Below are 23,122 nucleotides of genomic sequence, written 5' to 3'. Positions count from 1 at the left end.
AATAAATGCATTAAAACCCCCAAATTTTTCATCATTAACTGTACAAGGTATACAGAAGTCCTCTGTGACCCAGCAGACTAAAGGTACTTGTCAACTTAAAACTGTAAGATAAAGTTAGCAAGACTATAAGTAATAAAAAACTAGAAATTCAGTACTTATTTGAAAACAACTTTAATCAGCTATATTCCCAACAACAACACACGTCCTTCCCCTCAAAATTCCTGAGTCCAGGTTCTAGCATAGACCCTCAGTTATAGTTCGTTTACACATTTGATCTTACAACTGCTGTTATTTGCTGGGGTCAATTAACCTTTCATTCTACTTAGTTTCCTCTATCTGCAAGATTAGAGATCACACAGCTATGGCACAGACAAAAAAAAGAGCAAAACTCTGCGCAGATTTAAGAAAGTCATTGCTATGGTCTTCACACGGCATTTACATAATAGCAAATAATTCTTGTAGAGACAAACAAAATAACCTTAAGAATACTTGCTTTCCATTCCAATGTATTATAATGCTTCAAGTTCACATTTACAGGTATTTAAGAAACAACTAAGGAAGCACAGATTAATCACACTATTTAAGAAGTGTTCCAGAAAAACAGAAGTTATACTTTAAACCTGACAACTCTTGATGAAATTCTGTGTAGATCCTCCTCATTGTGCTCTGCAAAATGCTGAAACCCTCTAATCGACTGAAACACTAAGTCACATTTCCTTAGCTTAGAAAAACACAGAGTAGTAACATTTGAAGCAAACAGAAATATTTGTGTGTACATACACACAAAGTAAAAAACCAAACCAACCAACCAAAAAGCCACAAACACAGACTTTGTACATGAGAGGTGCTTCCAGTTTAGATGACACTAATCCTCTGAAGATAGCGCTAATATAGGAAAGGAACATTATATGTTGTTCCTTCCCATCCAATATTTTCTGATTTGCTAAAGCTTTGCAGTACATGCTATTGAAGTATTTCTCTGCTTTTATATCTGCAATTCAAAAGCCAATAACTATATGTCTGATGGTCCTTACTGGGCTTTTTATGTGTGGAGCAATATTCTCACTCTTAATTTTCTTTATTGACAGTCATTCATAGAGAGCTACAGTTTCTCCCCAGCCTCGCTCACAATATAATAATATTTGTGAATATGCAGCTCTGAAACTGAGCTGCAGAAATTCAGAAACTTGAATGTACAAACTGTCTCCACTCAGCCAACCTCACTGCCTGCTCATTCAGCTCATTAGCTGTGTTATTTTCAAATTGAGAATCCCTGGCAAATCTACTCAAAAGAAGAAACTACTCTAGTGGCCCCACTCTGCTTAAAATTAATTCAGAATAATTCAATCGAATGGGTTGTTACAACCATATTTTCTGTAATAAACTCTATACTTTCTCAACCAAGTTGAGACTACTGTCAAGTTGCTTTGCTGAAGAAGAGCTCACACACATTTAGGCCACACATTGCCAAGGACAACTGAACTGTAGTCATTATTAGTAGCATTTTTATTATAACATATGGCTGAAAAGCTCATTTTCTGCAGCAGTAAAACCTTCTGCTTCCCCTCAATATTACATGGATCTCCACCCATTATTAAATGTACAGCAAACTCCCAGCAGTATCCAAACTTGTGTTTTCACCCTTTAAAGAAATTTCTTATGCTTAGATCAAAATCAGAGAATGGAAACAGACTTTTTATTTACATGTTTAAACATAGTTACAAGAAGAGGATAGGCACGTATGTTTATTTTAATCAAGCAGGGCATACCTTTCAAATACCTTGTTCCAGCCTTTTTTGATGCATACTCCCCTACGGCCATATATTGGTTTCATGCTCAAAACTCGTGGCACAAGTTGCTGAAAAGGTGCGTTAGTATACAAGGAACTTGGTTACTTATCCAATACATAGTCACCTAACCACATGATAGAAAGGATCTTGCCTAGAGGTACAGTTTTCCAATATGCTTTAATCCAACCCAACTGAGGGTGATCACTGAAAAAGGTGGTTCCTCCTACTTCATGTATCTCTTCGTATTTATTTGCACACCCCTTACACAATCACTGCCAAGGCATAAACTTTCAATAGCTTGATAATCTCCATTTTCATTGGGTCAGTGAGCCATTTCAACTCACTGTAGAACTTCATGATCATGAGTCGCCACATCTCATGTTGTCACATATTTCAGGAAAGAAGAGCTGGAACAGAACTACCCATTCCAGGGGATGCCCACAGGTGCACTGGAATAAATATACTGCAAAACCATATGAAGTTTACCCACTATGTTTCATTAGCATTAGTATTTTTTGTACTAAAGTTTAGCGAGGACAACAACATTTCTTTATCAGGCGAAGGGAGGATGCCTGCAGCTGTATATTATTTTTCATATTCACAACGTGTATAGTGTTTTTGACCCTTCTTTCTCATGTCAAAATTCTTGTGACTTGCGTAAATCCTGATTCTATAGGCTACAACCCCAGCACTTAAACACAGCAACAGTTATCCAAATAAAGAGGCAGGTAGCACAACATTTTGAAAACAGCATAAACTAACAACTCAGATATATTTATTTCTTTTTGCATTTTGTGCTGCTTAAAGAAAGTAAGCAGCATATATATCTTATGCAGACAGGAGAGTCAACTACTACACAGAACAAAGAAAGACTACCCAGCAAGAAAAACTCAGAGTTATTTTAGGAGTTAAATGACACAAATATTTTTGCTACTGAACATCCCTTTCCTCCTTCCTGCATCATCTATCTATACTACGCCAGTACAACTGTCTGGACGTATCTGCTATAAATTTGCAGAGGGACCTTACCACTGGATTATGAAAGTAAAAGCCAACGTTTTTAACTTAAAGCTTAAAAGATCTTTTAAAAAATATGGATCAGTTCTTTTAGCTAGTTTTACCACATGGCCAAGGGTAGGATAAGGAAGAAAACAAATGCTTTAGCCAGGATTACTGCTACTGCTGGAGAAATATGGGGTGTTAATTATAACAGACTGAAATCAAAGAAAGAACAGAAAATTAAATTCAACATGGAAACATGAAAATGTGTGTCGAGGAAGATCATTTATTTCTTTAGTAAAGAATATGGGAGGACAAAACACTGAAGAGAAACAACAAAATTAAGACAGATCCCCTAGAAGAATCTGATCAAAGGATATACTACAATTATTCAGATCAGAATAACCATAATTTACAGGAAAAAAAAAATTTACCTACGGAATGCAACAGTATACAGTATACAGACCAGTGTATAAAAAGGTTGTTACTAACTGCCTCTCATGAAAATACCAACATGTTGGACTAAGAAAAGCATTGCAAGTCTTTGGTTACAAAAAAACCCAGAACTTTTCTGCTTCAATAATGGATTTTTCAAATATTCTTGCCAAGAATCATGACTGCCATCTAAGTAACCCAAAACAAGTTAAAAGAAACTAATTCCCAATTACAAATTCCAGGATATAGGGATTATAATCATCATAATTCTTTATAGAAGTGAGACTTTATATTTTCATCCCCTTTGTTATTGCAATTCAACATTACAAAGCACTCTATGTGCATGAAATTCCTGTAACTTCACTAGAAAGAGTTAGGAATCTACTAATTGAAATAGGTTTCAAATTGAAGGGATGGGGGGAAGGTAAGCCTTGAGGGATGACAAAGTTTTATGGTTTGGAATAACACATTACTCCTCTGGTTTCTCTAGAATAGTCTGAGCAAGATAACTGGACTTCTCCCTTCCCCCCATATTGTTTACCTGATTCAACTGATGGGACACATTAGCTTATCAGCACATCCACCAAAAAGAAAACGGAGCAAAAAATCAAGACAGACATAAGTTCTCAATAGGAAATATTGAGGAGAAACTCAATCCATCCAGTCCTCTATCAATTTTCTCAATTAGTCACTAGTTCATTTGAGTGAATTTGCTTCAGCCAGCAGAACTGCAGCTGGTACTGCACATAAGAGCAGGCCTGCAGACACTCTCCAAGTATGGTGGGTTTACACTTCCTCAAAGCCACAAGGAAACCAGTAGATCTATTATTTAACATTGCGAAATGTGTTTGCTTAGTTCTACAGATGATGAATCATCAATCACTCTTAATTGGCTACAGCAGCTTGATATATTGTCCTCTGAAACTGAGAGAAGTCAAAAGCAGCCTCAGTTCTTCTACTGCAACATTCAAGAAATTAACTTGGATCTAGGTCTTTGTATTTCTCCCTTTGAGGACTGAATATAACATAGCTATTTCAGATTCATAGTAGAAAGTAGAAATATAGGACTATGTATCCCAAAAATGTTGATATTTTTATACATATCTATGTGCACAAACAGAACATCTCCATATATAATGTGATTTTTACTCCCTAGATCTAATCTAACTTGAAGAAGAAGTTTTAACTGAGTAGAACACAGGAAAGAACCACAAGCATTTCACTAATAGTTTGAATCAGAAGACAGGTCATGACCAAAACAACAGTCAGAACACAAATACACTTCCAGCCTCTACCACTGTTTTCAGACATCCTGATAAATGTTTCATAAGAAGTACTCTTATCTACTCAAACACAACATAGATTATTCTTTTTTATTTTGAAAAGTTAAAATCGAAGCTCATTAATACAGGCAAATAAAACACTTGATTATGTATTTCTGGTGAAAATTGTCAGATATGAAAAAAGTGTAGTATGATTTCTCACAAAGAAGGCAAGCTTGTGGAACACGTGTTGTGCCTCTTCATGTCAAGCTGGGCCTTCTCCCTCCCCTGAACAGACTAGGTTACTTTCCCTCATTTTTAAGATCAGAAACTCAAGCACATCCATCACACTATGCTTGGAAAAGTATGAGTTTCTGCCAAAGATGACAGTAGCAGAAACAAATCTTGCAGACAGAAAATTATCTTTGAAACAGGGAAAGCATTTTCAATCAAATCATTTCCATCTGTCTGAAAAAGCATATCTGAAATTAAATATAACCAGAACAAAATCCTGCAATTTGTAACTCATGTGAAAGGACACAATGAGCTTCTTTCTGAAGATCATCTTTAGGTCTGACCTTTAAGTTCAAAGCAGGCAAACACGAGCAGCCTGACTCAACAAAAAAACAAAGACCTGATAGTAAAAAATTATCTCATCCCCCTGAAGTGTAATTGCTGGATTCTTCCACCATATCCATCCCTGCAAGAGAGAAATTTCTGCACAGTCTGATGTGCTGTTGCCTATTTACTACCTGTTGTAATACGTAAAAAATGATCAGGCCACTGAGATAAGTGGTAGAGTCTGCCTCACTGCAATCACCCACACTACGGCTCGATAGGGCTCTCAACCTAAGCTAAGGCCTGGCTTTCAAAAGATGATCTCCACAGGTCCCATCAATCTAGACTTCTCTATGACTTGACTCTACACATTTTCAAAAGACTTCTGTTGCACAAGAACATCTCTACAGTATTCACTTACAGCCAAACAACGTGATAAATAAAAGGCTTAACAGAAAAATGTCTCAAGTATCTGAATAACTCCTTTAAAATTTATTTAACATTTTCAATTGTTTGCACTGACAACTGAAAAACCCTCCCAAACATTCAAGACATCTAGAAACAGATGATGTGACATTCAAGGTAGGATTTGGTTTGATGTGTGAGATGTTCCACCCTGCGCGTTTTCACATGTGCTGCCTGACCTCTCGTGTGTGCCAGTGGTGAACGCCACCAGCAGCAGAGGACACAGCGCAGTGGCTCAGCCAGGAGGTGCTTCAGGACTTGCCCAAACATCCCCCAAGCCGGCAGAGAGATGATCAATATAACCAGTGGAATATAAGAGATGTGATATATATGAAGTCCTCTAACCTTAAGTATATTACTCTGAGTCCCGCTTCAAGAATTTATGCTCCAATGACAGAATCGACAACCTAGTAGCAGAAGAACAAGTGATGGATATCATGAATTTAAGTTGCAAAGCCAGTTTCTCAATTTTTCCTCAGCACCAATACTCTCATATTTTAACAAGTATTACAGTTGTAAACATAAAGCACTGTATTTACGTAAACTTTTACAGACATCCAAATAAAGAAAAAAGACTATATTTTTACTTAAGTATTTGGGTTATCTATGAATCAAATTTTTAAGGCCTAAGCAAACATTACTTAGAAAATCAGGCTGCAGCATATTTTTCAGCACTTGAACTCTCCTTGTGTTATACAAGCATTCTGTTCTTCCTACTTCAGATACAACACAGCTTTTTACACCTACATGCAAAGTTTGATTCCAGAATTAGTGTATCTTCAGTTCATTATGCCATTTCCAGAAAACCAGTATTTGCATCATCATTTCATGTCACAAGACAGGGATTTGCATGCGGTAGCTGTAGTTCATTTACTTAAGAAAACAAATTTCTTTCTCCTTTTTAGTTAAACATGCATTTTAATACATAAAATAAAAACCAGGTAATTTAGCATAAACATTTCTGAACTTTTGCACTAGCCAGCTCAAAAGCTGTTTCATCACAGACTGTACACATAACTAAACAAAAATAAATTTCAAACAAAAGAACAAAAGCAACTAATCAAGCTTGACAGACAATGAATGTTTCATGAAATACATAAGCAGATCAGTGTCCAAAGATGCAAGCAGAAACAAAGCAGCCCTATCCCAGATTTTATATAAATTTCATGCAGACTTTGAGAACTGGGGAACAAACCCAGAAATCTCACCTAAAACCACCAGACTGTATTGCACAAAAAGATACAAGAAAGACAGCTTTTTCTTAAACCCTTGATATGTAGCCTGTATTTTGCTTCCACAAGTGACCAACAGCATATGCTAAGTAAATGCAGATTATAAAAGCAGGGCAAGAATACTGCAATAGTCCCCTCCTACCAGCATTGAGCCATCTGTGGCTTACACTCTTCCTACAGAAAGACTCTTCCTGCTGGTTTGACAACCCTTGCTAAATTTTCATTTAATCACTTTTAAACCATTTATACTTTTGGAATCAATATGATTACAAGCTGCAGTTTTGGGTTTTTTTTTTTTTGCTTTAATTAAATAAACTGAGGTCTTTACAAGATCTACAGATCTGCATTTTGAGAAATTACAATCCATTATTCTTTCTTCATGTGTATGCCACTTAAAATCTTACCAACTTCCTTTACATTAATCTTCCTCATTATTTCCCCTCCAGGGAGCAGGAAGCATAGTCTGCTTGATCTTTTCTGGAAGACATTCCGTGCTTTCAATCATTATTGTTTACTTCCCATGCATCTCTTTCAAAGCCCACAGTTTCTTTCGGAGGCAGCAGAGAGCAGAACTACACATGAAATACATGGTGTCTTTCTAAAGTGGTGTAAGAGCTTCACTTTTTTCTCTATTGTTTTCATACTTTGCTTTTTGACAAAGGAATCAATATTTTGATGGAATCATTAACTGTAACTCCAGTTCTTCCCCCCTTGATGGATAGAAGCCTTTATCAACACTCAACTTCTGCCATTTGTCAAGAAGTGGGCCAGTATACCACAACTGTGGGCTTTGATAGGTTGTTTTCACTCTTTTAAATATTTTCTTTTGTCAACCTTTGTCACCTCACAATTCACTCCAGACCACCATGAACCTTTACAGAACTGAAATACCTCTCAGTTGGGAAAGCAGAACATGTACTCCTTGAAAGCTCAGCACCTTCAGTAGCCTTGGGTAAGCAACCTGGTTGAGGTTTACTATAAAATTGTATTACCATACACCTACCTACACACTCATCGACTTTGCCTTACGGATTTGTAATGGTAAGCTTCCCCTTACCGCGGCACTTGCATCCATTCTGTTCTCTACCAGCTTTATTATCTGCTACAGATCAGACTTGCCACTCTGAAGTTCTCAAGGTTTCTCCATCCCTTATAGCCTTGGCACTTTTGAAAAAATAAAATTAAAATAAAAACAAAACAACTAAACAAAATGAAACAAACAAAAAAAAAACAAAACAAAAACAAAGACCAACACTACTCACACATTTAGTACCTCCCATTACTTTGTTAGCAGACAATAACATTTTAATATTACGTGCTCTGTTAAGCAGTTCAGCAATTTCAGATTAGAGACTCTTTAAAAATTCCTAATTCTTATGAGTTAATATGGACTCTGGTTTAAACTTCAAATCAGAATTTTTTTTTTCCTGACTCATTCCTTGTAGTTCTACTATAGGAAATTTCCTCAGCGTCCATAAATAACAAGGCAAATAATGGGTTTTTTGGTCTCCTTTAACACTTTTATATTCCCCTAATGCTTCTGTGATACCATTATCATCTACAAGCCATACAGATATGGGTGTGTTCTCTTCTTTGCTATTTGTTCATATCAACTTTATCACAGGGTTTTCATAAGGTTTTATCGATAGCTGGTAAACACTTACTCTAACTGATAAGACATGTGACAAAGAATCACCACATTAGGTCTAAGAATTTTGCTCCCTTCAAAGTGTCCTCAATCCTGTATTACTCTTTTTGAAAAAAAAATGTGCTTTAATGAGTCTTTTTCATGACTACTATGAAGCTGAATTTGAGCATATGTTTGAGCATGGAATAATGAGAACACTCACTATTACAGACCAGCTCTTCAATTGCTACATCTTAAACCAACTCCTGGGTAGTGCTTGAGAAGGACTCAAGAGCTGCTCAGTACATCTTAATTGCATGTTAGCTGTCAATGCAGTTGATTTATTTACCTAACATGACTAAGCTTTCTGGAAAGCACAGCAAATTAAACATCCATACCTACCTAATTAATGCTGTGGAATTAAGACTTTTCCGCACATTATCCCTCCTCATTCCTGGCTTGTTAAAACAGCATTCTCATTTTAAAACCACTGATACTTCAGCTGACCACGTGTAAAGACTTCCGGCGTTCATATATAAGCAAGGATCCATTTGTTTTTGACATAGTTACCTACTGATGAAACTATTTATTGAGACCCTGTTATTTTCTACTATGTTCTACTTGCTCATTCGCTTGGTTGGTGACAACTGAAGACTGAAATAAATGTTTTACTAATGTTTTATATTCATCCTGGCAAGGACAGGCTGCTGCCACAGAAAAAGACCATCACTGTATTTCTCAGTCTTGCTTCCATACCATTTGGTTGTATGAACGAAAGCTACACATCCACTTTTTGCACAGCCCACCTCTTCAGTAATAATTTGTCATGTAACGTGACCCTTCAAACTTTCTTATTTTTTCTTAGAAGTTTTTTTTCAGGAGTAAGAACACATGCATAGCAATTATGATGCATCCATATACCATACTTTTTAAAGCATAACCAATTGTGACAAACTATTATTACATAGATTGATGTAATTCAAATTTCACAGTTTATTTAAGATAAGAAAAAGCTACACCTCTAATATTCCCTCCATGAACACAAGCATACAGCATATTAAATAGGTGTCATACACATACAGAACAGACTCATAGAATAAAATAAATCCTGGCATTTAATGGTGCTTATTCTAAGCCAGGCGTGTGAGCATATTTATCTCAAAGTAGGTGGCTACTTTGACTGCTAGAATCTTTTTTTTTTTCCTTCCTTAAACACAATCCAGAGTTAAAACTGATCAAACAATGTTTGTGGTAACCCCTCCCACTTCCTGCAAAAAGGGAACTTCATGATTTTTCATTATCATCCTGATGGCAGAGGCAATCATTTGCTTCATAATTGTTGATGTCTAGAAGGTTTCATATACCTTTTTGTTAAGCAATCGGTCCCGTGAATTGTCAAAGACTGGATGCAGCTGAGGACAACAAGCCCTTACACAGTATGAAGTTCCAAGAACAACTGGAATCAAATTAAAAGATCCCTTTGTAATACGGGAAAATCTATGTTTTATTTTTAACCTCCATTTTTGCTGTAGATATCTGACTGCAATTATTTTTTTGTCCTTTTGAAAATGGGCAGTTTAAAAGGCAATTTAGAAGTTAAAAATACTAAGCTTTATTTCAGACTTAAATACAAGATCCTTATGAGTTCATGATACCTTGAGAAATGGCAAAAACCCCACACATATTCCCATTAAATAGCCCACTCACTACAGTAACTTCAAAAGCAATTTGCAAGTAGGGATGAAAAAACAAGAAGCAAAACACATGACACTGCAAGACTCTTACCCATTTCAAGCACCAGAACTTCAAAGGTCACATGTAAGTTTATATATGAATTATACTACTAGTAACCTTCTCATTAGAAAAGGATTATGCCACTTCCCTCTTGCCATAGCTCTGAATCACAGAAATAATAATCTTTTCCAGATACAAACCAGGAGATAGCCAGATAGCCAGGAGACTACAATTTAATGATTGTCTATAAAATTCATCGAGCCACATTTGACAGAGGAAAAAAAAATACTGGATAACAAAAATGTATGGGCTTATTTTTATATGTGCTATGCCCTCCCCAAAAGGTTACAACCATATCAGCTTTGTAATTTTCACTCAAACTATAATTTATATTTGGAATAGAAAGCTCAAACTTTAAATCAGAAGTCCTGACATAAGATCTTGCAAATGAAGTTTTCAAGGTGATCACACTGTTATTAAAGTCCTGATTTCTTCATTAGATTCTGATACAGGAAGCAGCTCAGACTAAGATGTGTGAATGAACACCAGAAGAAAGAATATGAGCATCACAGTACTCTGAAAGCTCCAGTGTGGCTGCCTTTAGTACAGCACACATGCATTAGGTTACTAATACAACGAAAACTCTTTTCCATCTTCTATCTTTTATTTACATCCAAAAGAAATATTTTTGAAAGTTCAGATTGCTTAAATTAAGACAACCACTCATAAAACAACTACTCTTTCTTTTCTCAGATACTCATCAGCAAAAGACTACTTAGAAAGGTCACCACTACACAATATTGTTAACTCCACCTTTGCTGCACCCTGTGTTTTAAGGAAGTGCTTCTTTTACCATTGCTTACCAAAGCTGCAGAGAACAAGATAATTAAGGTATTCAGTTCAGTATTTACTGGATCCACAAGTTCATAATAAACTATTATGAAAAAGTTTACTTGCACTGACTGCACAAATGGTTTATATAGATACGCATATACACAATTTTTATTCAACAGTAATCACACTTTGTACTGCACTAAAACTGTGCCCCTCCTATTTGTTCGTTAAGACCATTTTAGGACATTTTTTGTTTGTGATTAAATAAACTTTGTTATAAACTGCAACAGTCAAAGAACTTTCACAACCACCTCTGTTACAAAAAGATACTTGGTCTTTCTAACTGTTATTAAAATACTGTAAGTTTCTTCATATTTCAGAAGCAAGTGTATAACTCTTCCATCTTCCACCACCATCTAGTGCCCATCAGGAATCTATTTGATTACATCTAATACACCTTATCTGTGCTATTCAAGGCTTTTTAAAATCATAATTTATTTTATTTAAGTCATTTGTATATAAAATTGGCCATATCTACCACTACAGAGGTCAGAGTCAGAAATCTTTTATGTAAGTTAAGAGTTAGTGTTATGTACTGCCACAGGTACAAGCTGTATACAAAAATAAACCTATGAAGTTGCACATTTCCCTTACATTTTAAAGATATTGGCAATAAATAGCAGAAGAGTCTCTAACTTTGCTTTAAAAGGTCCTCAAAATTAAACTTTATTGTTCCTTAAAACAGACATTTAAAAATGTTCCTCTCCTTGTGAGGGTGTTTCACCCTGACCCAGCCCACCCTCTGAGTTACTGAGAGCAGTTGTGGGCATGGGAAAGGGAGATTTTTGATTTGGAGGGGAGGGTGGGAATGTTATTAAAGTGAACTCCTACACCGAAGTGTAAATGAACTAATCACCCAAAGGACGGAGGTAAGAAAAGTCTTAGTGCCATGTCACCTGCCTCAAGTTCATCATTGAAAGGCCTGGAGCGCAACAAAGCAGACACACGGCAGCTTCTGCTTTCATGTGAAAAGGAGGCGACCAGGAAAGAATGGCCCAAGTGCTGGTTTACCTTCAATGTATAAGGCAATGTTAATAATTTGAACGCAGAATTTTGTCTTGAGCTTAAGCATACAATGTAAGATTTAGGGATGGAGGCCAAACTCATCCCCGCTTCTCTTTCTTTCTGCATCTAAGACATAACTAAGGCTCTTCCAAACATCGCTAACCATCAGTTGATTTTCCCCACAGTGTTAGACAATTTCAAAGGAGAAAACTATTTCTCGTTATAGCAAAATTTCTAAGCATTTGAGATCTATTTATATGCATAATTATGCACACATAATCACAGAAAATAAAGTGTCATGTCTTAAATCACAAAGAGAAAACATCCAAGTGTCTCATTTCACTGCAGGTGATGAAAATTTTAATCATACTTCTCAGGCACTTAGGCAGTCTTTATCCAGCTTTCAAACTTTTATGCAAATGCAGCTGTCCTATTCTAGCAATTTTACTTACTGCAGTTATAAAGCTCTATTTCCATTTCAGGATAACGAAAACAGAGGTTAATTTATTCCTATCCACTTTCTCATCCACTGCACAAGATCCAGAACAGCATTCTTGCAGACATCACAGTCCATTAGCCAAATGAAGCAAGCTGAGCTAAGACTCCGCATTTTCCGGCTTTCCCGAGTTGCAGAAAAAAACCCTGTGCTGCAGTCCATGCAATACCACCATGCAGAGCTTTATACACACCACCACACCACTACAACCTGCAAGGTTGCTTGCCAGGCATGCACAGGGCATTAGTTTTTCATGCAACAGAACCACACCTTTGCACAAAATATCTGCATTTGAAAGAGCATCTATCTATGTTAATTAGTAGCACAGTTTTAAAATCAAAGTATGATAGGATGCCAGGAAAAAAAATTACATATATATATATATATATATATATATATATTAAAAAAACCAGTGCCATGCTACTTATATTTAATTTACATATTGGAAGCTTTGTAAGTGTACCTCATACTACTCAAGTGGACAGATGAGTCCTGTATAATAAAATAGTATTTAACACCTTTAACAAACTCCAACATTTCAATCTCAATTTGAAAGTCTAAAAATATCTTCCCCTGAGTTTCTCTCAAACTGCAAAGCTGCACATTGCAATGCTGAAGTACGTTGGTCATCAAACATTCCTGACAACCAAATGCAACGCAAATTGACACTCAAGAGTCCCACATTTAAGTCAATTAAAAACAGAAAGCCATAAAACACACCTGTATCCGGCACTGACTAACATCTCTTGACATTAAATATTTACAAACCTAACTATACTTTTATTTCTAAGTGAAAAGAAGGAATAACATTACAAGACCTGTTAAGATTACTAGAACAGCAAGCGCTACAGAGAGAGAGTGCAGAATTTGTATTATTAATGGATCATCTTTTTTAAACTTATATCCCTCCGTGTTTATGAGCAGACACAAAAGAGGGTGTGAATAAACCCACGTATCTTAAGGGTATTCTCAATTATCTTAAAAATACCTTAATTATTTTCCTGACACGAGAAATAAATTAAATTTAAAAGATTGAAGAGCACTGGGCAGCAGACATTACCCATTTGAACAAAAACAAGTATTAAATAGCATAACATCAATAACCATGTAATCTCATACCACATTAGCATACAAGATACATAGAGTACCAGAAATTTTAAGAGGGAAAAAACAGAAGTTAATAAAACATTCCGAACCAAAATCCACAATAATAAAAAAGGCAACCAGCAATCATGCTCTGGATGTCTTACTAAAAGACTCTCCTGGTTTTGATAAAATTTAGTTAAGCTGTCAGTGTATATACAACTCTAAAATAAAAAGAACAAAAAAACAACCTAGCATGACAAAAACACTGGTTAAATAATGCAATTAGAACGAAACCTGTTTAGCAGAAAAATTAAATAATACTACAACAGAACAAGAACAACATACCTGCAAAAACCAGAATGTGAGCTGGTGAAAACAGGCAGCCGTGTGAGTTTATCAAATTAGACAGGAGCTACCATCCACGACATTGGTCAAGTGTAAATCTGCTTTTCAGGCTTGGGTTAGTCTTTTTAATTTAAAATAGAAATGCTGAGATGCTACTGAAAAATTGTTCTTTGTTCAAGGTAAAAAAAACAAACAATAACAATAGGAGGGAAAAAAAAAAAGACTAAAACAACAGATATTTTGGGTATCAAATCAAACATCACAACCAAATGCATTACTGCTTTGGAATCCTTCACGAGCATAACTACATTTGATCGCAGCTTAAAGAAAAGCTACACGTAGCCCCTTCAGAGAATAAACACCATCAGAATGCAGCAATGATCACTCACTCACTTCAGGAATGATGAATCTCAAAAACTTCCTGAAGAGGGAAAGGGAAAAAAAAACAAAAAACAAAACAAAAAAAAGGACAAGTGATCAAGGCAGAACTGAAATTCCTCTTAAAATGAAAGCTCTTTCTCATTTTTGAATTTCACGCACACATAAACAGCACTTCCACAACACACTATGTACACAAGATTCTTGGTATAATGTTTTAAATAAAGTGCAAGCACAGTTTCACTTACAATTCCCATAAAATCAAATGTGACTTTTTTATTTAAGAGAAAGGAATTTCCAAAATAGAATCATCCTTTTTGCACTTTAAGAAAAAGCATCCAGTGTAACTGCCTTTCACAAACTCCTGAAAAGCACAGTCAGATATAAGACATATTTGAAACAACTTCTGCTTGTATTATAACACAGTTTTGGAAGAGAATGAATGATACAAAGATTTGCAACATCAGAGAATAAAACCAACCCACTGTTTTTGTAGCTGCGTCTAAACAAAAACAACAGACTTAATACGGATTCTCGTGCTCTATTTTTCATTCTCTAATTCATATGGTTCTTCAAGCATACCTCACTGATAATAAAACCTACACACTGCTGAAAACAGGGATAACATTACTCTGAATGTTGCATCAGTTACACAGTTAGTATAACCTCCACATTCCCTACCCAAGCTTCAAAGCTGCTATTGACTTCAGCATCATATTAAGACCTCATATTCCTCAAGACTTCAAGTTCTTTTAGAAGCTCCTGCTTCCCAACTTAAATCTCATTGTCCATAATACTCATATGTCCACACTGAAAAGTAAGCTGTAAAACTTCAAGTTAAAGAAAATCACCAAACAAAATCAAACCCAGAAACCCTCAAGGAAAGCCAAGCAAAATCTGCAACACCAAGAATATACAAAAGCTAAGACCATGGATACAGTAGAAAGAAGAAACATGAAAAACGGGGGGGAAAAAAAACCTCAATATTCATCGGTTCAAATGAAATTTTATCAAGCCTTTCCTACCTGTTTGGCAGTTTTTGCTTCCAATTGTGTAAAATTAAGAACTGAAGAACACAGGAGTTACAAAAGACTAAAATGTTGGGAAAATGCCTTACAATCTATCCCAAAACCTGAAACTGGTAGAGGGCTTGCTTTAATAAATAAATATATCTTTCTCAAATCCTTGCTGACTGGCACTTCTGTTCTCACTCACATCATGTATCAGCTACTCCACTACCTTGCCTGGGATCAACATTTAGTCAATACACTATGTCATCCCATTCATCCTTGTAACAATGTTGGTACAGTAGCTGACGTCTTCCAGTTGTTTGGAATTTTCTCAGTGTCCTAAGATTGATTAGAAATCAATAAGGGAGTACTGCCAGGTATTTCAAACTCTTAGGACTTGTCAGGCCTATTTTTAGCAGCTTTTACATTTATACTCAAAATGGGAAGTACCATATAACAAGTATCATCTACCTTTTCCCTTAAAACAGATCTTTTTATTTAACACTTCCCTACATTCCATTACGATATCTATATAATATATATCCTGGGTGTTGGTTGGGTTTTTTTTTTTGGACAGGTAGGTTTTTCTTAAATTCTGACACTAGGTGTTTTTCACAGAAACTAAACACACCAGCTACCATTTGTTCAATTGCCCTTGTACAATATTATCTTTCTGTAAAATTCCACAGAAGTATTTTATGTTTTCCCTAGTGGTTTGGAGGCTTTTTGTAAGTGTGTGATTTTTCTTAAAGGTTTGGTTTGCCTAACAGTAACCTATAGTTTCTTCTACTAGTTACTCATCAAAAGGACACAGTGATCACTGCAAACTACACACAGAATATTTCCTGGTCTGTATCAATCTGACTAGCACAGTTAAATCACAATACTTTTGGCTTTCAGACATGCACACTACAGTTCTGCCTTCTCTAACAGATACAAACTATCAAGCTTCTTACTCAGTTCTATTTCCTTGGTATCTCCCTCCATATCTGCAGAGTTGTTTCCCAAGTCACTTCAGCCTCTGATGCTCCACTGGCCGTAGCTGTCTTTCCTTTGCAAAAAGTATTTTCTCCTGTCAAACCCCCAATTTACACATCACACAAGAAAGCTCTCTGGCTTGATGCAGAAAACATGAAACTCCCTTCCCCCTGCTTATTTGAGTCACTGAGCTACCGCTGCCTGTCACAGAACTGAATGAGAGGCACATGCAAGTTTGCTGGTCTTGCTTCCCAGGCTCCTGGCAGCCTCTGTTTGCTTTGAAGTAGTAACTAATCAGCAACTTGATAAAAATATCCACACCAACAAAAAGCCCAAAACTGACAGGTAGATGCCACCAAAGAAGGCTTTGTGAGTCCATGATTTCAGCTAGGAGTTTCGCCAAGAACAGGGCAAAGAGAATGACTACACCACCACTGGCTGATGCTTCCTTCTCTGTAAACACCCATGTGATAATCCTCCCTGACAACTAAACTTAGCATATTTATCAACATATTACCAACATGCTAGCTCAATATCTATTATTCTCTGAAAGACTCCAGAGAAAGTCTGGAATGTACATCTGACATCAATGGCCAAGACAATTTATTTTCAATTGTATATGAAGAAAATGCTTAAGAATGTGTACTGTTGTTATCCTGCAAAAAATGAAACAATGGCTAACTGGAGATAAGAAGAGAGAAAAAGATAACAATGAGAGGAACAATAACTGGAAGAGGGTAGAGAAAATGATCAACTAGAACAAAAACCCACAAAGCAGTAAAGATATTTCATTATAAGACATAAATGCACTCTGGTCACAAGGCAAAGACTTCTCATTTTAAGCTTCAGCCTAACAATTAGTGCTCTAGCATACACAGCAGAACAAAGGTATTTAAAAGCTGCCTTGTGTCACAAAGATGTCTTGAAGTCTTTCAAGATTAGATTTTTCAAAATACTGAAAATCAGTGTTAAAACTTTCAAAATATGTAAAGCTTTGAGTAAGGACATATTTCAGGATAAAGTTGAAATTCCACCTGAAAAAAACAAAAGGGTTTTTTTTTCCTATCAAGACAAAAAGCAAATATTTGATACCCATTCTCCATTAACATTTTTCAAACCTAAATACTACACACTTTTCTATAAAAGTGTTTAGACATGCACTCTGCCAACCACCCTCTTTCTCAAAGGATATTAAAGCTCATCAATGTTGCCATTCTACGCAGCCAATAACTTATTACATTTAAACAATAAAAATTCCTAGTATACACAACTTCTCTTAAATTAGCCCCATAAATTTGACATAAATGACACTTCTTATCTCCAATGCAGAAGGCAACCTGGAAAGCAGTTCACAGGCCCAACCAAACCTTACTGTTATCAAGTCAAGTTTTACATCTTCATGGTTGGACTTGATGATCCTGAGGGTCTCTTCCAACCAAAATGATTCTACAGTCTTTGCAAAACAAGACGAGATCTTAACTGCACTGAAATCCTGCTAGGTAAAGTCAAAGTTCAGCAAAGCGAGCAAAAAGGAGGGAAATGCTGCTGCAACCTTCAGCTTGGTTTTTTTTGTTTGTTTTTGGTTTTTCTGTTTTAATAAATCTTGGTTTGTAATAGCAAAAAAAAATCACCATTTATCCTGCTTACTTACTTTAAAATACATGTTTCAGAAGAACAATTAAAACCAGAAAATAAATACTGTACAGACAATGGTGACTTGTATATTGTGAAAATAAATGCCTATAGCACATGCAGACAACAGACAATGGCACAATACCAATCTCTTTGTATTCAGCACAGAAAAGACACTAAAAATTCTGGGGTTTGGCTTCTAAAAAAGGACAATTAATTTTGATGAAAGATGGAAGATAGTCTACTGAGAACCACATTATCCAAAAATACAAATATAAATTTAGCTCATCCAACACTTGTACAGTAAAATTAATTTGAGAGGAGTAACACGATAGTGGTCTTCAAAATGAATTTTTAACAGTTTACTCTAGGTTTAGGAAGGTTTTTTCAATGCACCCAGCGTTTGCAACATGTACGCGCATTTCTGTATTGATTGTTAACCTAGCTGATTCTAAAAATATAACACGATTATCTATATATGCAAAGCAAATGAGAAAATGAAACTAGGAAGGATAAAAAGAAAGAAAAACGCATGCAGGTTGAGACTTTCCCATGCCATTTACACACATGCACAGGCAAAAATACAGATGAATCTTCCCATCTCTGGGGTGAGTTCTACTCCAAACATTACCTGTTTTGAGAAAAAATAAGATTCAGTGCTTAATTATACCCTGCTCCTTCACCATCCTATGTATGCATGTAATGGCAGCACAATCTGAATGGAGCTGTTACTTTCACATTTCACGCAACCTACATCATCTGGGAGGATCTTTGCATGACAGACTAAGCAATCCAAGGATCACCAAAGAACCTTTTAGAAACAAGTTTCAAACCTCTTCAGTTGGTACTTCCAGAATTCCAAGCAGCACATGCACACTTTTCTTTGTAAAGTACATACCAGGTACACATCCGTATCATTTTGCATTATTTGCGGTTTGGAGTTTTACAGAAGTGTTGCTTGACTCCTGACTTGCAGTTGAATTAAGCAGCCTTTATTCAAGCAGGGAATTCTGATTTGCTCAGCTTGGCCCTTCTATAAACCACCACTCCAGGCAGACAAATCCTAGATTTTAACACAAAGCACTGACAGTTTTTGTTCAGTCTATTGAAGACTTTATATTTAGATGAATATTTTTTTCCCCCAAGACCTTTTGTGGACTATGCATAATGCAGTATGTTTACTGTAAAGTTTCCTAGACTGTAATATGGCTGAAAAGCGATACAGAAACAGCAGTGCAGGGAACTGACTGGGAAGGGAACCTCTAAATCTAATCCTTCTGTCAGCTTGCTGCCTCGTGCTCTCTGCAAGTAGACAATTTTAAAGATAAACTCACTCCTTACACAGATTAAGAGTAGCTGCTATGCAAGTAAATGACATGAAGTTCTAAATTAGCTGTATTTCATTAGGTGACTAGAGTAGAGAAAAAAATGTTACATATTTTACATAAAAAGAATGTCTTTCTAAAAGGACATTACTTAAAAAAATACATTAAACTTAGAGTCAACTATTCTGTATTAATCCAGACACAACCTGGTGAATCATTAGATACGGCATGTGAGTATCAGGCTTTTTTTTTGTTAAACACCAAAGAATATCTGTAATTCTAGCTGCATTATTTAATTCATCTTTTGGTTTTTTTATCTTTGAATATCCCAGAAAAATGGTCATACTAGAGTGACCTCATCTTAACACCTGTTCAGAGGTCAGACTGCCACAGTAACATATACCAGGAATGCTCTGCATTTTTTCTCCCTCACAATTAGCAAATCAAAAATAGATTAAGTATAATCTTAATGAAATGCAAGAAAATATACAGGGATTAAAAATGATAAAAGGGATATTCTTAAACACTCTTAAAATACTGCTGGTTAACTGCAGTCTAAAAAACTAGAGTTTTGTTTGCCTATTGTACAGAAATACCATATTTCTGGTTATTGCTTGCTTGTTTCTGAAATACTTCAATAGTGGCTGGTCATGTGTAAAAATGTAAAACAATGTAAATGCTCGACTTAGAAAAAACAAACAAAAAAAGAGAGTCTGGATTAGTAACAAATACTAGACAGAATATTTTATATAGTAAGCATCATTTTACTACAGTAATGAAGTTGGAAAAAAAAAGATCTTAATGGCAGAGTGTTGTATTACATCAGATAATTTCACTGAAGACTAATCAATTAATATTCAGACTGAAGAAAACATGATGGAGACCTGAGGATATGTAATTACTGTCATGACTTGTAAAAGCTACCATTTAACAACCATTTTTTAAAATTCCAATAAAACTTTAGACTTTGCCAGAGTTAGCTCTAACTTGAAGTTAACTCTAAATTACTATTTTACTAATGTTTTATAACTAATGTTGTTGCTCTCTAAAATAAAGCTATTTCTCAGGAATAAGAAGTACGTACCCCTTGCCTAAAATGGCAAAGAAACAACCACTTATAGAATATTCTCCAACAGATGAAGAAGAGCTAGATGGAGAGAGCACTATACATAAATCCCATTTCCACTTTTACTATGAAAATCACAGCTCAGCTTAAACACCCCGTTGGCCCACATGTGAAATAAGGAGGATATTCACATTTCTCTGAAAAGCTTTCTATAGTCAGACATGAGCACTACTCTATTCAAGAGTTATATATTGCCACTTTTGAATTAGGAGTCTATCACACACAAAACCAGACAATGGACCATACTACATTTACAATCGCCAACTGTATTTCATTGTGCCGCAATCTAAAAAAATTTATTTCAGTAAGATTTTATGGTAATTAACATCACATCTGATATATTTCAAGTTAATTAAGCCCTTCTATATACATCAGCTAATCCACACAATTTTATATTTCTCTTTTCCTGCTTCACTGGCTTTTATACCCACACACCGTATCGTTTTCTTATTTAAGCCCCAACCATGTGATCGGATCCACAGGAAAAGGTTTCCATGAAGCTGCAGCACAGAACACATGAGGATGTGTGCTTGCGGGTCTCCTTGCACAAATCAGTTTACAAGATAAAAGATGCAGACAGTACAGTCTAGAGAGCTCGCCTTATAATCTGTGTAACACAATGGAGTCATGCTTGGAGGGAGCTGGATGATACTGAAGACAGATCAAGCTACAGAAACAAAGTACAGCAGAAACACGAGACTAATACCAGTGTCTAATTCTATGGATGACACACAGGCTGGGTATAAATTCAGTGTAATAATAAGAAAACATTTCTCTCTTTTATTTCTAACTTGAACACGCAGTCTAAAGTCAATGGAAAGGCCAACGGGTTACCAGCTTAATCCCATCTGCCTAAGTCATAGGATTCTTATTAATAATTCCACTGATAAATGAGAAATGTAAGAAAAAACTCTTTCCAATCTATTTCAATTATTAAGAAATACATAGCTGAACTACTACCATTTATCCCCCTCCATTTGACAGGGCCTTTCACAGACAAAGAAAACAATAAGAGAATTGTTCTATTTAAGAAAAAATGAAAAGTATTATAAAAGACAAATTAACGGAATGACGAAAGAACAGCTTGAAATCACCTATATTCATTTTTAAAACAAGCAAGTTTCAGTTTAATATTATCTCTTCAGAAAAATCCATTTAAACTGACAATATTACTGTACAAAATCAAGATAATTATCTCCAAACCCAGAAACAATTACACAAGAATGGGAGGGACATAATCCATTTATGTATTATTTAAATAAAGCAGGCCCTTCTCCAGAAGTCTCTCAGTAAATACGTCAATGTCTTGCCACAGAGATTCAAACCCTGTCTGTACCTATCACGCCAGAATTTTAAAGCCCAGGTTCTCCTTTTATGCCGCCTGTTATTGCATGTGTGCAGATGTTTTGCACTGTCCAGCCCCGGTACTTCCATCAGGCTTCTAGATGAGGTGGTGTTGACACAGCTGCACTAAAACCAGACCCCGCTCCTCAGCCCGAAACTGGGAAACATTCCCGCACCTTCTGTGGCTGCACCACGCACAGAGGGAGCCCCTTTCCCCACAGGCTGTTTCTCCACACGCATAAAGCTCTCCCTGGCACATCCCCCGGGCCATCCTCTCCCTCTCTATACGTCCTCCCTACAGGACAGCGTCCCGACTCCAAAGGGCCACCAGCTCCAGACGGGGCCTGGTGTCATTGTCTCTCGCTTTCCGCCACCCCCGCCCCTCCCTCCTCCCTCACCGCTGCCTGTCACCTGCTCCCTCCCCGCCGGCCGTCTGCTTCCAGGTCAGCTCAGCTCGGTGCCTCCGTCTCTCTGCCTATTCATCCTGCGAGCGAGGAGGAGGCGAGCCCGCCGGGCGCCGCAGCGCCCTCACCGCCCCTGTCAGCCAGGGCAGTGCGCGGAGGGGCCGCTCTCGGCCGGGGGCGAAGCTCTCCCCTCAACCCAGAGGGCTCTGCTGTCAGGCGACAACAGGCCTCGGCCCCTCTGCGCCCCGACCCCGAGTCTCATACAACTCAACAGATCCTCCACTCCATCCCAAAACCTCTGCCACGGCACAGCCTGCAGCCCCACCTCCCCCGGCGCTTCCCCTCCGGACAGCCCCCTCCGCTTCTTTTCCCCAGAGAAGCCCCGAAGCGCCTGTCTCCCTTCCCCCTCCCGCCCCGCGGCACGAACGCACACCCGGCAACAGGGAAAGGGGGCCCCGGAGCGCGCCCCGGCCCCCGCTTCCCACCCCAGGCTGCGCCTCACCTAAGGCCACCTCGCAGGCTTTGCGCAGCTGGGAGTGATGCGCCTTCTTCACCTCCTTGTCGGCCAGGATCTTCTCCAGGGCCCGGGTCAGGAACATGTTTTTCGTCTTCTTCCCTTCATACATGAGCGCAATCAAGCCGGGAGAGGAGGAGGAGGGGTGGGGTGGGGAAGGGAGAGCGGGGCACCGGCCGCTCCCGCCGGGGGAGGGCTGCGAGGGCCCGGGGCAGGCGGCGAGGCCACGGGGCCGGGCCGAGGCAGGCGCGGGGGAAGGGCTCCCGCGGAGGGCGAGAGGGAGGGCGAGAGGGAGGGAGGGAGGGCGAGAGGGAGGGAGGGAGGGCCGCGGCGTCCCGACGCCCGCTCGCAGGCTCCCCGCGAGGGGAGGCTGGGATGGGCCCAGGCGGCGGCGACAGCAGCCAACCCCCCCGGCTGAGGGAGGACGAAGCCTTCTCCTTCCTTCTCCGGCACCCCCCGCCCCGCTGCGTGTGTACGCGGACG

The 23,122-nt window shown here is 37.7% G+C and overlaps 1 protein-coding gene across 1 annotated transcript in view; it reads right to left on the bottom strand.

Annotated features, from left to right (window-relative positions):
* Positions 1 to 22,811, bottom strand: part of ARFGEF1 (ARF guanine nucleotide exchange factor 1) — a 93,692-nt gene extending 70,881 nt beyond the window's left edge. The window contains exon 1 of the mRNA XM_080338927.1: positions 22,628 to 22,811. Within this exon, the coding sequence (XP_080195053.1) occupies positions 22,628 to 22,751 (124 nt within the window). The 5' untranslated portion in view covers positions 22,752 to 22,811. The remainder of the gene's footprint in view (positions 1 to 22,627) is intronic.
* Between the last annotated feature and the right edge of the window lie 311 nt (positions 22,812 to 23,122).

The sequence above is a fragment of the Nesoenas mayeri genome (assembly GCF_963082525.1).
Source record: "Nesoenas mayeri genome assembly, chromosome: 2".
Lineage (NCBI taxonomy): Eukaryota > Metazoa > Chordata > Aves > Columbiformes > Columbidae > Nesoenas > Nesoenas mayeri.
Note: the sequence above shows the minus strand (reverse complement) of the source record. Positions and strands in the feature narration are given on the sequence as shown.